The sequence below is a fragment of the Acanthisitta chloris genome, unplaced genomic scaffold (assembly GCF_000695815.1).
Source record: "Acanthisitta chloris isolate BGI_N310 unplaced genomic scaffold, ASM69581v1 scaffold15186, whole genome shotgun sequence".
NCBI lineage: Eukaryota > Metazoa > Chordata > Aves > Passeriformes > Acanthisittidae > Acanthisitta > Acanthisitta chloris.
In genome coordinates, this window is record NW_008679853.1 from 1 (window position 1) to 15,164 (window position 15,164).

The 15,164-nt window shown below is 39.8% G+C and overlaps 1 protein-coding gene across 1 annotated transcript; it reads left to right on the forward strand.

Annotated features, from left to right (window-relative positions):
• Positions 1-2,094: 2,094 nt before the first annotated feature.
• DSCC1 (DNA replication and sister chromatid cohesion 1) lies at positions 2,095-14,475 on the forward strand (the record flags this gene model as incomplete). The annotated part of the gene is made up of 8 exons (XM_009077491.1): positions 2,095-2,263; positions 4,984-5,118; positions 7,636-7,726; positions 9,597-9,735; positions 11,261-11,313; positions 12,741-12,895; positions 13,456-13,604; positions 14,367-14,475. Coding segments are annotated over 8 exons (1,000 nt in total), but the record flags the coding sequence as incomplete, so codon positions are not given.
• Between the last annotated feature and the right edge of the window lie 689 nt (positions 14,476-15,164).

Consider the following 15,164-nt stretch of genomic DNA (forward strand, 5'->3'; position numbering starts at 1 on the left):
GGGCCGCGCTAAGCGCCCAGCCTGGCTGTCAGACGAGGCTTTGTCCGCACTTCTGCTCCAATATGGTCTGCATAACTGTTTCTTAAACCTGTCCCAGTGTGCTGGTTTCAGCCGGAATGGAGTTAATTTCTTTTCCTTTCAATAGCTAATATAGTGCAGTGTTTGGATTCAGAGTAATAATACTGTTGATAGCGCACTGATGTTTTGGTTTCTGCTAAGTTGTGTTGATAGGAAATTTTCATTCTTGTGTCTCATGCTCTGCCAGTGAGAAGGTACACAAGAGAAACTGGGAGGGAGCATAGCCGGGACAGGTGACCTGAGCTATCCAAAGGGATATTGCACCACGGAACGTCATGCCCAGTATATAAGCAGGAAGGGGCCGATCCGGGGAGAGGGACGGGGTTGTATTGGTCTGCTGGTGGTGAGCAATTGTATTGTGCATCACTGATTTTGTTTTGTTGTTTTTCTTTCACTTTCTTTTTAGTATCCATTAGCTTTTTAGCTCATTCTGCTCTTTATTATTAAACTGTTCTTATCTCAACCTATATATTTTATTTTATTTTCTCCTCCCCATTTCTCTGGGCTGAATGGGGGAAAGAGAGCAGCAGGAGGGAGTGTGAGCAGCTGCGTGGTTCTTGGCTGCTGGCTGGGGTTAGACCACAACACCTTTACACTGAAAACTAAGAGCTGTTAACGTCTATGAGAAGCTTCATGGAGTTCATTTTTGGTTTGTTTTGGTTTTTTGCATATGAAAGAATTGCCTCTGTGAAGATTTCTAGCCAAAACTGAGAAGAGGCTGGAGCAGGCTCCTCAGGGAAGTGGTGGTGGCACCAATCCTGCTAGAGTTAAGGAATGTTTGGACAAGGCTCTCAGGCACATGCTGTGACTCTTGAGGATGTTCTGTGCAGTTCCAGGGGTTGGCCTTGATGATCCTTGTGGGTCCCTTCCAACTCGGGGTATTCTGTGTTTCTGTGATCAGACATGTGAATATAGGTGCTGAAAAATGTAGGTTTGGAGATTGTCTCTAAAAGAGTCCTGCTGACTGTGCTATTTTTGCTGGAGCTCTCGAGGTCCGAGGGATGGCAGGATGCCTACCAGATTGACAAACTGCCAGGGAAGCATGGAGTGTTAGCATGTGCATTTGGTAGGATGGTTATGTGACGTTAACCCTGGACCAAGAACAGATTCTAGATAAGTTTTTGATATTGTTACAAATTTCTTTCTTTGCTGCAATGCCAGTGACATAAGAAAAACATATAAATCGATAGGAGAACTCTCTCTAACAAATGCAACTCTCAGAGGTGTGTGTTATTAAGCCCCTTCATATTTAGTGTAGTATTGATAAAGTGTCACTGGCTAGAGGCCTGGATCATGCTTGAGGACCTGCTGGGGCACAGCTGAGCTTTGTTCATGTGTGCAAGCTTTGGGAAGCAAGAGGAGCAGTTTGATTCAATTGAATCTGAGCACTTAACTCAGTGTAGCTTGGGAGGAACTGGATATTCCCCTGTTCTGGCCCTGCTTTGGTGTAATTACGTTCTGAGAATCTATTCAATCAAGTATGTGAGCTGAAGAGGGAGGTTTGCATTGTCTCTGTCCTGAAATGTTCTAGAAGATGGTTTTCTCTCCTGCTTGGAATTACTTACAAGAAAATGTTACATGTTTTTGAGAGGGAATTATCTGTAAACAATTTTTGTTTGCTTTCTTGTGTAACAACAGGCCTGTTTCAGTCCTCATTAAAGAAAGCTTTGGTTGTAATATTTCTAAGATTGGTGAATTAATTAGTGTTTTAGGGGGGCTGTATGAATAGGCATGTGGGGTGGGTGGTTCAGTTGTGATCTGCATAAAAACTTTGAAGGCTTGTCTTTTTGAGTTTTCCCACAGTGAAATGAGAGGGGAAGAACATAGTCAATTAGATTAATTGACAATTACATCTTTATATTTTGGTGTACTGTGGCTGCTGCGACCAAACAGAACTGCAGTTTGTAACTTCTTTACAAACGTATATATGTGAAAATATGAGACAAGTTTAATAGGTGTTCATCCTGAAAGAAAGGTAAAAATACATCTTTATTTTTGTAATGGTTTTTTTTCCAGCCTTGTAATCCGTGGTGAAAAGGATGAACAAGCAGTGTTGTGCAGCAAAGATAAAACTTACGACATGAAAATAGCAGATACCTCAAATATGCTGCTGTTTATTCCTGGTTGCAAAACTCCAGAACAGCTGAATGCAGATCTAGCATCTTGTAATATTATTCATTCACAGGTATGTCTCTCTGGGGTTTTGTTTGTTTGCTTTAATTCTCTGCTTTCTTATTCTCTATCATTTCTTGTATTTTATTTGAGATGCATATGTGAAACCCAACTGGGATTCAGTTGCCTGAACAGAGGCTTCTAATGCCTAATATCAGGAGGGATATTGAAGTATTGGAGCAGGTCCAGAGAAGAGCAATGAGGTGGGTGAAGGGACTTGAGCACAAGTGCTATGAGGAGAGGCTGAGGGATCTGGGGGTGTTTAGCCTGGAGAAGAGGAGGCTCAGGGGAGACCTTATTACCCTCTACAACTCCCTAAAAGGAGGTTGTAGTCAGGTGGGGGTTGGTCTCTTCTCCCAGGCAACCAGCAGGAGGACAAGAGGGCACAGACTCAAGCTCTGCCAGGGGAGGTTTAGGTTGGATCTTAGGAAGAGATTTTTTACAGAGAGAGTGATCAGGCATTGGAATGGGCTGCCCGGGGAGGTGGTGGATTCACCATCCCTGGAGGTTTTCAAGATGAGACTGGATGTGGCACTTAGTGCCATGGTCTAGTAACCGTGGTAGGATTGGACTCTATGATCTTGGAGGTCTTTTCCAACCCAATTGGTTCTATGATTCAGACACCTTGTGGTATTGCTCTAGCTGCAGCTGCCACTGCAGAAGTTCAGGAGTCTCCTGTAGGTTCTCTGTATATTGAACAGCTCCAGGAGGATGATTTTATGAACATGCTTTGTATGCAGGGACATAATATATCACAGGGTGTTCAAAACTATTCTAGGGCCCTTCTTTAGGCAGCTGAGCTTTCTCCATAATGTATGATATTGTTTCCAAGAAGGTGAAACTTTGGTTATTTTCAGTGGATAGTAATCACATGTAGTAACTATTAAAAGCTGTCAGAGAAAATCTAATGTTTCAGTGTTAGAAGCCTTTTGTAAAATAGGTTATTTCCGGGTTGATCTTAGGAGTGCTTTCCCCAAAAGGCAGATCAAAACGTTTTTTGATCTTGAAGTTCTCAGTTTAAAGAGCTCATTGTTCTCTGATTTTCTGAAGTGTACATAATAAAGTTCTATTTAAAATATTACAGCAATTAACTAATAACAATGGTTATAATGACGTACCTGAGGGGTAATCTCTTGTCCTTAGATGAACATAATAAAACAACATCAGTTCTTCCATGAGGTCAGCAGTTCAGCTAATACAAAAAGTTAATTCAAACTTGAGTAGATTAATGAAAAAGTAATACTCTTCCATATTCCTTTTTTTTTTGCTGTGTTTAATGATTTCACTAGTCCTCTGAAGTCACACATCATAGAAGTGTGATTTGCTTAGGAACTATGTAAAGTTTTATTTCTAAGAGCTTTTTAAAATGTGTTTTAAAATGTTAGATGGTGCGTTGACACTGCAAATTGTGAAACATAGCAAAGATACTGTGTGTACTTGGTGCTTTGGGGCTTCACTGCCCTTTTCCTGCAGTCTTGGTGCTGCTTTTCCTATCACTTGCAAGGCTCATACTCACAACCAAAGCATCTGCCATTTTATTCACCTCACACAGACCTGCTCATGTTCTGAGCTCTGGATTATAAATTAGAATTGTTTATTCTTTTTTTCTGTCCAGAGTATCTTCTTATTAATTACCAGATTGCTCAGAAAAGAACTTTGCAGGAAAAAAAAATCAGTTTACCTGAATTTTTTTTGCCAAGCCAGCTATAAAATAGTTAGATTAAAAATGAAAGATTTCTCTGTATTAGAATTTTGTAGGATTTTTTTCTGCATATAGGTGGTTTGCTTATAGTTGATTTAAATGGAGCATTATTTTGAAGTTTTAGAATTACTTTTTTCATAGTTGATTTCTTGAAAAAACCCAACTACCCTGGTAAAGCACTTGGGGTATTTTAAAGCACTGTCTAGAGGCTTTTTCATGGAAACCTTTTTTTCACAAGAGACTAGTGCCTGGGTCAGGAGTCACAAAGATGGAGCCTGTTCTGCCTCTGCCATTCTGTTCCCAGTGCTGACGGCTTGGTAAATAGCAGGAACAATGCCGAAAGGCCTCAGATTATTCTTCCCCTTCAGAGAATCTTCTAGGGAGTCCAAGCAGTACCCCATGAAACACTTCAGGAGGGTAAAACTTTAGTAGGTTAGTATTGTTGAATCAATTACATCTGAGCTCCCTATTGCACTTTCCATTTGTGTGTTGAATCAGAGTAAGGAGCAGAGATGTCCTGTCAGTTTTTGGATGTAGCTTACTGTCTCATTGATGTCTGATTTACTTAAGCTTAGGGATATGATGATTCATGAAGGTGTAAAAAGACCATGAAGTGGATCCCGAGCATGGGAAGAAGTGGGGAAGATAGAGAAGGATAATGCAGGAGGGGTTTTATGGCAGTAATACACTTTAGTATTAAGACAAAAAGCAACATTGACTAGAATTGTGCAGGAATATATCCTGTGATGATCTCCCATCCTTTGCATGCAGAGGTCCGTTGCTCCCTTTGTTGTATCCACTATGAATATATTTTTATCAATTAACTGTGGATTTTTGTTCTTCATTGCCTGTGGTAAATATTATATTGAAAACATTACAATGATTGTTTCATCTTTAAAGTACTTCTCCTATTCATAGATTCTTGTTTTCAGTGCCTAGATGAACCCTGTTTGCTGATAATTTTTGGTAAGCTGCTTTCAATCCAGATTATACATGAAAATGTTTTAACAGTTGCAATTTTTTTCTTGTAGATTGCTGGTTTCTCCAATAACTATTGGGAATTAAGGAGGTGTCGACCAAAACTGAAGAAACTGAGGAAGATTTTAATGGAAGATCCATATGAAGGGCCTGATAGTCGGAAAGATCAGACTTTGACATTTTCAAAGGTAAATCAGCTAGATAAATTGCTTTCTCATAATTGGTAATGAGCAAATGAAAATAAAAATCTATTCTTAACTAGAAAAATGCTTTTCCTCACATGATGCACAGTGCTTCTTTAATTCTTAACCCTCCTATTCTAAACAAGCTGGTAATTGTTAGCACTTCCACCAAGTAGCACTTGAGAGCTACATGACTACTAGGGTGTAATGGAGCCTTTCTTTCTTCTTTGGGGCTGTCATGTGTGACATGTCATGTATGATATCAGAGCACACCCATGTGCAAGCCACTTGCCAATCAGTAATTTCTGATAACAAGGAGAAGCAGGGACTTGAAGAGAATGACAAGGTTGATATAAGGCGTATATAATTAAAAAAAATAAATCCTTATCCTCTAGATAAATGAAATCCTGTCCTCCTGCCTTTTTATGTTTCCAGGAAATTCAGTTTAGGATCTAAAGAGTAATGGAGAGATCTGGACTGTGCAGCATATTATCTTAGATAAAAGGTTGATAAAAATTCTGGGGTTTTGTTAGTTTGATTGGTTTTCATTTTGACTTTAAAACCACAAATGGTTGCTCCAAAATTGGTTGCTGAGGTTTGGTTGAAGCCCTTTGTGTGTGCTTGGATGTGCAAACACAGATGTTACTCCTCTACCCTGGAGAGACATGCTGCCTCTCTTTCTGGATGATTAACAGATTGATTTCTGATCAGATTCAGAATCTTGCCCCCAGCATTGCCTTTACCACCTACTCTGATCTAGACATAGGGGGACATACAGCAAAATAAGGGATGGCAGAGGTAAAAGGGCTTAAATTGCCCAGAAATTACAAGCATTGAGAAAGGCTATCAACAAAAAATATCATATGCAGTAATATTTGTTGATAATATTGAATGAATATTATTAAAACATGTCAGTGTCTCCCAAACATGAGTGCCTAGTTTGAGGACTGATTGTTATTTATTTTGAAGTAGAATGTATTTCCTCCATCAGCTTACTGGAGAACAACTAGATATATCTGATAAATGTAGACAAATCTTACCTTGCCACTGGTGGAACACTAAATGAGTCTGAAAGCTCTCTGGGGGAAAGCTCTTTCCTATAGGACTAGTTCTCACTGGAATCCCAGACAATATATGTATAGTAAAGATTTCCACTGTGTTGTTTGCTGACACTTAATATTTATCATTTCCTGGCAACTAATAAAACACCATTAATCTGTTTGAAAACAAATTACTCTCTTTTGGTGGTCTACCATAAGTTTCTAATGTTTTTCAGTAACTGTATCATACACAGAGAACCCCAGCAAATAGGCCCTATGGAAGGAACTATGGCCCTATAAGGAAGCACTGTAAGGAAACCTGTTGCATAGTGATGTGATTTAGCAAACTACAGGAAAACTGATAAATAGGCTAGTACACAGGTTGCTCAGGATGCAGCTGGTTGAAATCCTAGGTTTCACAGTGCAATGGCAAGGCACACTCAGATGATCACACTGTGTGAGTTAAGGGAAATGGCTGGTGTGGAGATGATGCAAATCAACTCATTCCATTTATGGAAGGGTGATGCAGTTGATACATCAGAGCCAAGAGCAGTGATGCCTTCAAAAAAAGCTGTTGGAAGTGCTAGCCATGCTTCAAAGTGGGGCCAGATGGACCCCTTCAAGGCATCTGAATGGCAGTGTCTAGCTTACAAACACACATACTGATCTAGGTATATTTTTGTTCTCAATTGCTAGCAGTGTTTTTTAAGTACTGTATAATGTGGTTGTCCCTTGCTGACACACCGATGGGAGTTTGGCCTGATGATATTTCAACATACTGTCTAATAGGAATGGCATAACAGGAAGCAAAGACCTTTCTGCATTTATTTAATGCTCATTTAACATGTGGGTGTTACATAGTCTAAGAGCTATCAAGTACTTAATTTTTTTCCTTTCTGATAGGAAATATTTCTATGCTATAATCAACAAAACATTAATACTAAAGCTGATTTAAAAAGCTGTAAGGTGACTAAAGGAATTGATGAAGCCCTGTTTCCTATGGATTGAAGTCTGGTATTCCTTCCATTACTTCACTCCTCATGATATGTTCTGTTCCTCCCATGTCTTTACCACAGTATCCACAGCACCTTCCCATCTCACCACATAACTAACTGTTCTGCAAGTATCTTTGGGTTGTGGCTGGGTCTGTGCTGGGATACATGTGATAGTTTGATATATATCTGTGTATATATATATATATATATACACACACACACACATATATATAACTTACACCTGGCACTAAGACTTCCCTGTAGTTTCACTGAGTTTTGTATTGAATAACCCTTTGAGAAAATGCAGTAAGTTATAGGAAAAGTTTCTGAGAGTGTGGTAAACCGTAGGAAATTTGGAGCCTGGGGAAAAACATCAATATTAACTCTTCCCTTCATTATAGCTTATAATGCATTTAGCATGCTTGCTGAAGCAGAGGAGGAGTAAGGATAAGCTGGTTTATTTCTTTCCTTTTTTTCCCTTGTTGCAGTATACAACAGAAGATTTGTTAAGTCTGATTCAAGCAAGTGAAGAAGAAATACTGCACCAACTGCAGGTCATAGATGCTTGCAAAATTGAAGGTATTTGTCTCAAAAGAATATTACTACCTATGAAGATATAATCCTGACTTTTTTTTCCCCAAAAAGATCTGTGTTTCCTTTTCTAAGGCCCATTCCACATCCGTGTCTTTCAAGGTGCAAGTTACTTCAGAATTCTAAGATCTGCTTCCATAGTTCGCTGTTCTCTGCTGCTGTGAAGCTGATCAAAAGGATAAAGCAGAGCAGGCACTGACCACTCTGGCTCTGCCCTGGTGATTCCACCACCTCCTTGGGCAGTCCATTCCAATGTCTTATCACCCTTTTTGTGAAGAAATTCTTTGTAATGTACAACCTAAACCACCCCTTGCACAGCCTATGATTGTGTCCTCTTGTCTTGTTGCTAGTTGCCTGGGAGAAAAGACCAACCCCCACCTGACTACAACCTCTTGTCAGGTAGCTGTGGAGAGTGATAAGGTCACCCTGAGCCTCCTCTTCTCCTGGATAAATGCTCCCAGCTCCCTCAGCCACTTCTCATCAGACTTGTGCTCCACACCCTTCACCAGCTTTGTTGCCCTTCTCTGGACTCATTCCAGCACCTCAGTATCTTTCTCATAGTGCCCTTGTCCACCTGGGCATGCTGCTGGCTCATGTTCAGTTGCTGTTGACCAGCACTCCCGAGTCCTTTTCTGTGGGGGTGCTGTCAAGCCACTCTACCCCCAGCCTGTAGCACTGCATGGGGTTGTTGTGGCCAAAGTGTAGGACCTGGCACTCAGCCTTGTTGAACCTCATACCATTGGTCTCAGCCCATGTATCCAGCCTGTCCAGATCCCTCTACAGTTCCTTCAGTTTCCTTCTTTGCTGCTACAAACACTGGCATCAGAGTATCCCACACATAGCAGGAATATTTTTTGGCTGGTTGTGCTCCTCATAGATGAGTGGGTACTGTTTTCTGCAGTTCTAGACGCAAAAATAGCTGATCCATAGTTAACCCCAGCCTTTTCATTGTCCTTCATTCCTCCCAGACTGGGTTTATCTCTGTGTCTTCCTCCCATGTGAGTCAAGACCTGAGCAAGTGCCTCACCTTGAGACAGGTCCTCATCCTTTACGTGGTCAAGTCCAGACCCTCACCTGGACAACAGGTGACAGCAGTCCTAGAGTCACAGACTGATAGAGAGCAGAACTGAGCTCTGGAGGTTACCAGGTCCAAAGCCCTGCTTTAGGACAGGGCCAGCTTGGAGCTGACTGCTCAGGGCCTCAGCTGGTTGAGTTCTGAGCATTTCCAAGTATGGAGGTTGCACCACCTCTTCCAGTGTCTGCATGGGGAAAAACATTATCCTAGTAACAAGGTGGGATTTCCCTTGTTGCATCTTCTGCTTGTTGCCTCATGTCCCATCTCTGTGTGGAATAATTCTCCTCCATGGTCTCTGTACCACCCCATTAGTCAGAGGTCTCACAGATGGCTTTCCTTGTCACTGACACCTGCATAGCACCATTGTACCACATCTCTGCTTTGTCATATCTGGATTTCTGCAGACTTGTCTGGACCTGAACTGTCACTTTGCAGGGCCAGTGCAGCCAGTTCTGTTCTTGCAGTTCTGTGCCAGAAATAATTGCTAGTTCTAATAGGTCTGATTTGTCTTGGGATGGAATTTGTAGTGTCTCTGTATCTGTGGCAGTTAATCTACATAAAGAGTTATGAATAATTAAGATGATTAAATTTCATTATCTTCTGCATTTGCTCTTATTATTCAGTTCTTTTTCTCAGCTTTAATCCCCAAAAGGAAATAATGCTGCTCCTGTACTTTCTAAAGGTGTGACCTAAATGTCCATGGTGTAATACATCTTAAGTGGAATAGAATTAAGGTGTTAATGTATTCCTTCTAACGCTGTTTTGTGGTTTTCTATTTGACAGGTTATTGGAGAATTCTGGAATTTGACTATGAGATGAAACTCTTGAATCATGTGACTCAGCTAATAGACTCAGAGTCCTGGTCTTTAAGTAAGGTTCCTTTACGTACCTGCATTGAAGAACTTGGATCTCTAGAGCCCAGGTAAGCAATTATTTTTAGAACTTAAAATTGCCTGCATTCATTATTAATTATTACAAATTACAATAATTATTAACTGTTTATTAGAATTATAGCTTTGTAAGTCTAGATTTCGGTTACCATGGTGTTGATGATACATTTTGTTTGTCCCTAAAGATGTACAAGGGCATTAGTAGTTTAGACAAAAAGGTGAGTAAACTGATTTTAATGTCTATTGGTATCCTTTCCATTGATTCAGTAGTAGAAAGGTCACTGCTGAGTTGTAAATGATGGAAGTAGTATGTTCTTAAGCTGTAAATTGCTGAACATCTTGAAATACCTGTTCTGAAGCTATAGGTAGCCGAAAATGTTGAGTTTACTTATTGCATACTGTCTGAGATGGGGGGGTGTTTTCTACTGTAATACTGAATTCAGAATGTAAGAGTTGGGTTTATTCAAATGGCAGTACAAGTCAAGATGTCATTCAAGATTACCATTCAAAAAGTGTACAATGTGTAGCATTTTCCATTTATTTGGCTTTTGTCTCTCGAAGAGATCTTGCTTTAGTGTCTGCAGTTAGGCCATAATTTTATGCCAGAGTTCTAGAAAAATGCCTACTATTCAGTAAGAGATTATTAACTGCCAGATTCATGACTTGCATCATAGAATCATTTAGGTTGGTAAAAAACATTAAGATGATTGAGTCCAACTGTTATTCTAGCACTGCCAAGGCCACCACTAAACCATGTCCCTGAGTGCCGCATCTACACATCTTTTAAAGACCTCCAGGGATGGTGACTCAAGCACTTGCCTGGGCACACTGTTCCAACGCTTGACAACCCTTTCCTTGAAGAAATTTTTCCCAATATCCAACCTAAACCTCCCTTGGCACAACTTGAGGCCTTTTCCTCTTCCCCTGTCGCTAATTGCCTGGGAGAGCCCTCAGCTAACTATAGCCTCCTTTCAGATAGTTGTAGAGTGCTAAGGTCTTTCCTCAGCCTTCTGTTCTCCAGGCTAAACACCTCCAGCTCCCTCAGCCACTTCACATCAGACTTGTGCTCCACACCCTTCACCAGCTTTGCTGCCCTTCTCTGAACTTGCTCCAGCACCTTGATGTCATTTTAGTACTGACCAGCACAGAACTGAACCCAAGATTTGAGGTGCAGCCTCAACACTGCTGAGTAAAGGGAAATGATCACTGCCCTGGTCCTGCTGGCCACACTGTTTCTGATACAATTTGTATTGGAAAGAAGTGATATTGCAAGTCTCTTTTCCTTATTCTTTGCTAGGTATAACTAGAAGGAAGAAGAGACCTTTGAGCCCAACAGGCTGAATTAACTCCAATCTGTCATTTCTGTCCCCGTTTGCTCTATTTTACTTTGAAGTTTTTATCAGTTTCTTAATTTCCGCTGTGAAGATGTCTCATCCTTTATTCTTTAATTTATTATTTGCCCTATTCCTGTTCCTTCGTGATCTTTTTGGCAACTGTTTCTGTAATGTCCTAATGAACAGTATTAAAACTTGATTTCTGATTTTTTTTTATTTTCAGAGAGATGATAGAACACATTCTTCTAAGCTATGGAAGGAAATACGTTGATGATGGTAAGTTTGGCAAAGCTTGTACAGGTATAGATTAACTTTGCATAAAGGAAATAGTTACTAATGAGGAAGTGCAGATTTTGTGAGGATGGCCCAAACAAATGAGTTTGCTATGGTTCTAGTAAAAGGAGGGAGGAAATGGAGGTAAAAAACCAATACAGTTGTTAAAGTTTCATAGGAAAAAAAAGACTACTAAACTGTACAAGATACTAGGGGAAAATCAGGAACTAAAAGATGTACTGGAAGTGATTTGTTAGGTGTCTACAAGGCATAATTTTATGAGTAAAGACAGATTATTAATAAAATATATATTGCATCTCTCTTTAGATACCCTAGGAGGTCTCAGATGTTTAAGCAATTAATTGTGCTGTTGTGAATAGCCAATGGCATAAATTCAGCTTGCCTAAAGTAGACATCTGCCTTTGGTCTCTTGAACTGCACCACGAGATGCAATGATTGTATTGATTAAAATTCACTGCCCAGCTCACATACAGATATAATATTGCAGGCCCTAATCTCAATCTGAATTCTTCCCACAATTGCTTTCATCTCACCTCTGACTGAAGCAGGAGTTGCACTCAACCATAAAGGACATAGGAAAGTAATGGTCTCCATTTGCACCAGGGAAGGTTTAGATTAAATATTAGGGGAAATTCCTGCACAGAAAGGGTCATAAAACATTGGAACAGACTGCCCAGGGAAGGACATTCCAGAATTCAGAATCCCTGGAAGCATTCAAAAAGTGTGGATATGGTACATGGGGACATGGTTTAGTGGTGAACATGGTGGTGGTGCTAGGTTGACAGTTGGACTTGATGATCTTAAAGGTCTTTTCCAACCTTAACGATTCTATGATTCTAAGTAGTTGGAGTGACAACAGATTGTTGTCTTGGTATATTCAGGCAGATTGCACAAGGAACAAGTCTGAATTGCATGAAGCCTAGATGACTGAAAGTATAGAAAGCAGTGTTTATGCTTGGTGGTTTTTGGAGAATTTTAGTCAAATCAGTATGAAAGAAAATAAAGTCTCATTATTCCCTTCATCATCTCATAAGGGTGATTAAAGAAGTGAAAATTTTAATTGTTCAGCCACATGCAGCAAATGCCTTAATACAAGCCATTTGGAAATAGGAATGAAAGCTGTGGGAGAAATTTGTGTACTGTGAAAGGGGAAAAGATTGGGGTAAATACACTTATTGATATGAATTAATACTGCAGACAGTGTTTCTCTGTTCTGCCTAATTTGTTCATGAGAATGAGAAGATACCCTCAGTTTCCCAAAGGAATACGAAGTCAGATTACTTCCTGAGGAAAAAAAAGAGCATAGAATATATATAAAAGACTAGAACAGAATGGAAATACGAAGCTGTTCTCTGTCCTTTTATCAAAAAGCAGGAGCCCAAGATAACCTATTTTTTGTGTCTCAGCAGGGGAGGTTTACTTTGAAATGCATGAAGATAAAATCTGCAGAGCTATAGCACAAATGCTTTTGCAAAATGCAGTTAAATTCAATCTGTCAGAGTTTCAAGAAGTCTGGCAACAAAGTGTCCCTGAAGGGATGACAACAAGGCTTGATCAACTGAAGGTAAAAACAAAGCAGTACTGATTCTTTCATGGGCAGGCTGTTAACTGACTTGTCATATGTAGATTTTATCCATTACTGAGTATTGATTGTGCTATATCTATCAGCTTTTCAGTTAGAGTCCTTTTTATGACATCCTCTATGAGCACTAGGAGTCTGGAATCATGACAGTTCAGATTTCTGTAACTCCTGCATTTTCCATTGTTTGACGAAAAGTTGCAGCTGTACCGTTATTACTTGTAACTGAGCTAGAACAGAAGCTGAAGATGTTGTTGAGCAGATTTTAGTGACAGCCAGAAGAGTAGCACTATGAGAATTCTTTTGCTCAGACGAGGCAGAGACATTGGAACTGAAGGAATTTCCTCCTCCTTGTCATGAAGGAAATTAGAAATACTGCCTGTAAAACATCACCTTTGTGATACATCTTCACTTTGCCTCTGGTAGTGCAGTTCTTAGAAGGCTTTGGATGTGCAAAGAGCAACTCATATGGAATATTGCCAGAAAGAAGAAAATCTAATTGTTTTGTCTTTACTTCACATTTTCCCTCTAATGCTGATCTACAGGGCTTGGCTCTTGTGGATAAAAGCTCCAGACCAGAGACCATCTTTCTGCTGAAAGTAGAAGACTTACCTGAAGACAGTCAGGAAAGATTCAACAGCTTATTTGGCATACGGGAAAAGTGGACAGAAGTGGATATTACCCCTTACATACAGTAAGGATATAGTTCTTTTTGTTAAAGTATGGTTGGTGTTGTTTCACACAGCTGTCATTGCCTCAAATACTGTACTTGGCATTTTAAATGAATATGAATTCTATATGAACAGAATCCTCACCCCTGGGATCTGGAGCTGTATTTGTGGGATTAAAATGTGTGTAAAATGCTGAATCTAAATGAGCAATAACTCTCTGTTATTTGACTGAGGCAGACTTAACTCAAAGGCTCAACCTCCTGACATTTATAATGAGTCTGCATATTTGCAACACAAGAACTGCTGAGCAATAGTGCTTCCTGTGCTGCATCCTTTCTTCCTTTGGTGGTTAAGACTTTCACTACCACACTGTCTGGAATGCCCAGCTGGGATACGTGTGAGCAGATATCGATGGTAGCCTGGAAGTAACTGCATCAGCCCTTTATGAGTGGCTCTAAATTTACTGCAATATAACTGAGTAATTCAAAGCTACCTGTTTTGCTAGATTGAAAACCCTTTAGAGAACGGTAATAATAAAAACCAACCAACTCCCCCTAAAAAACAAAATGAATGTTTTTGAAGTAAATAATGTCATTTTGCCTATTGCTTACATGTCAAATTAAATTCTAAACTTTAGGTTATTTAAAGCATTAAGTGGCAGAGTAGTTTTTTTCTCTCCTAATACCCTAATCCTGTCTATTGCTATAGTTACGAGTATTTCACAGATTTATTTTGTATGAGAATATCTCTTAATACCAATATCATCTGCTTTATTTTCTCTGCAGAGACTTGTGTGCAGAGAAGCAAACCGTTGGTGCTCTTCTGACAAAATACGCTCGTTCCTCCATGCAGAATGGTGTTAGAGTTTATAATTCTAGGAGACACATCTCATAACAAGTGTTGTTTTAAGAACTGAGACCACTGAATGGAGTAACAGTGAACATTGCTTGTTGCTGCCTTCTGGGGAAAGAAGTTGCCAACAGACATTATACAGTGTACTTGAGTTTAAGCAGCTAAGCTTCTTGAACGAGTTCTGTTTTGTGCTCAGCTGAGTAGAATCTGTGAGGGCACTTCATTCATCTAAGAAACTATAGTTCACCCACATTCCTTTGCCCACCCTCCTTTTCCTTTGTGTCTAGTTAAGCCATGAGTCAATCTACTTCTTGAATACACTTTATCTGTCTAGCCATAAGCTGAAGCCTGACATAAAAATTTAAAACCTCCTTGACAATAATTCAATTAAACTGATTCGAACAGGCAAATGCTATGTTTAGTCTTTTGCCCATTAGTGACCATTCTTAAAGATGAAGATTTCATTGCAGTGTTGACATTTTGAATGGTGCAGACCTTGACAAGCTCATAAACAAATCACTCCTGATGGAGACTAAGCTAGTCTCAGTTTTGAAAGGTGGTTCTTTTTATGGTCAGGTCTGTAAATAGCATTGGCACAAGCTCTTAACACTTGAACACTTGGCAGAACAACCTTTTAAATCTTACCAAAAATTGCAAATTGCAATCAAGTGTGAGTATAAGAGAGGACAGTTGGACATCATGCTATGAACTTCCTATAAGCCATCCTTAAA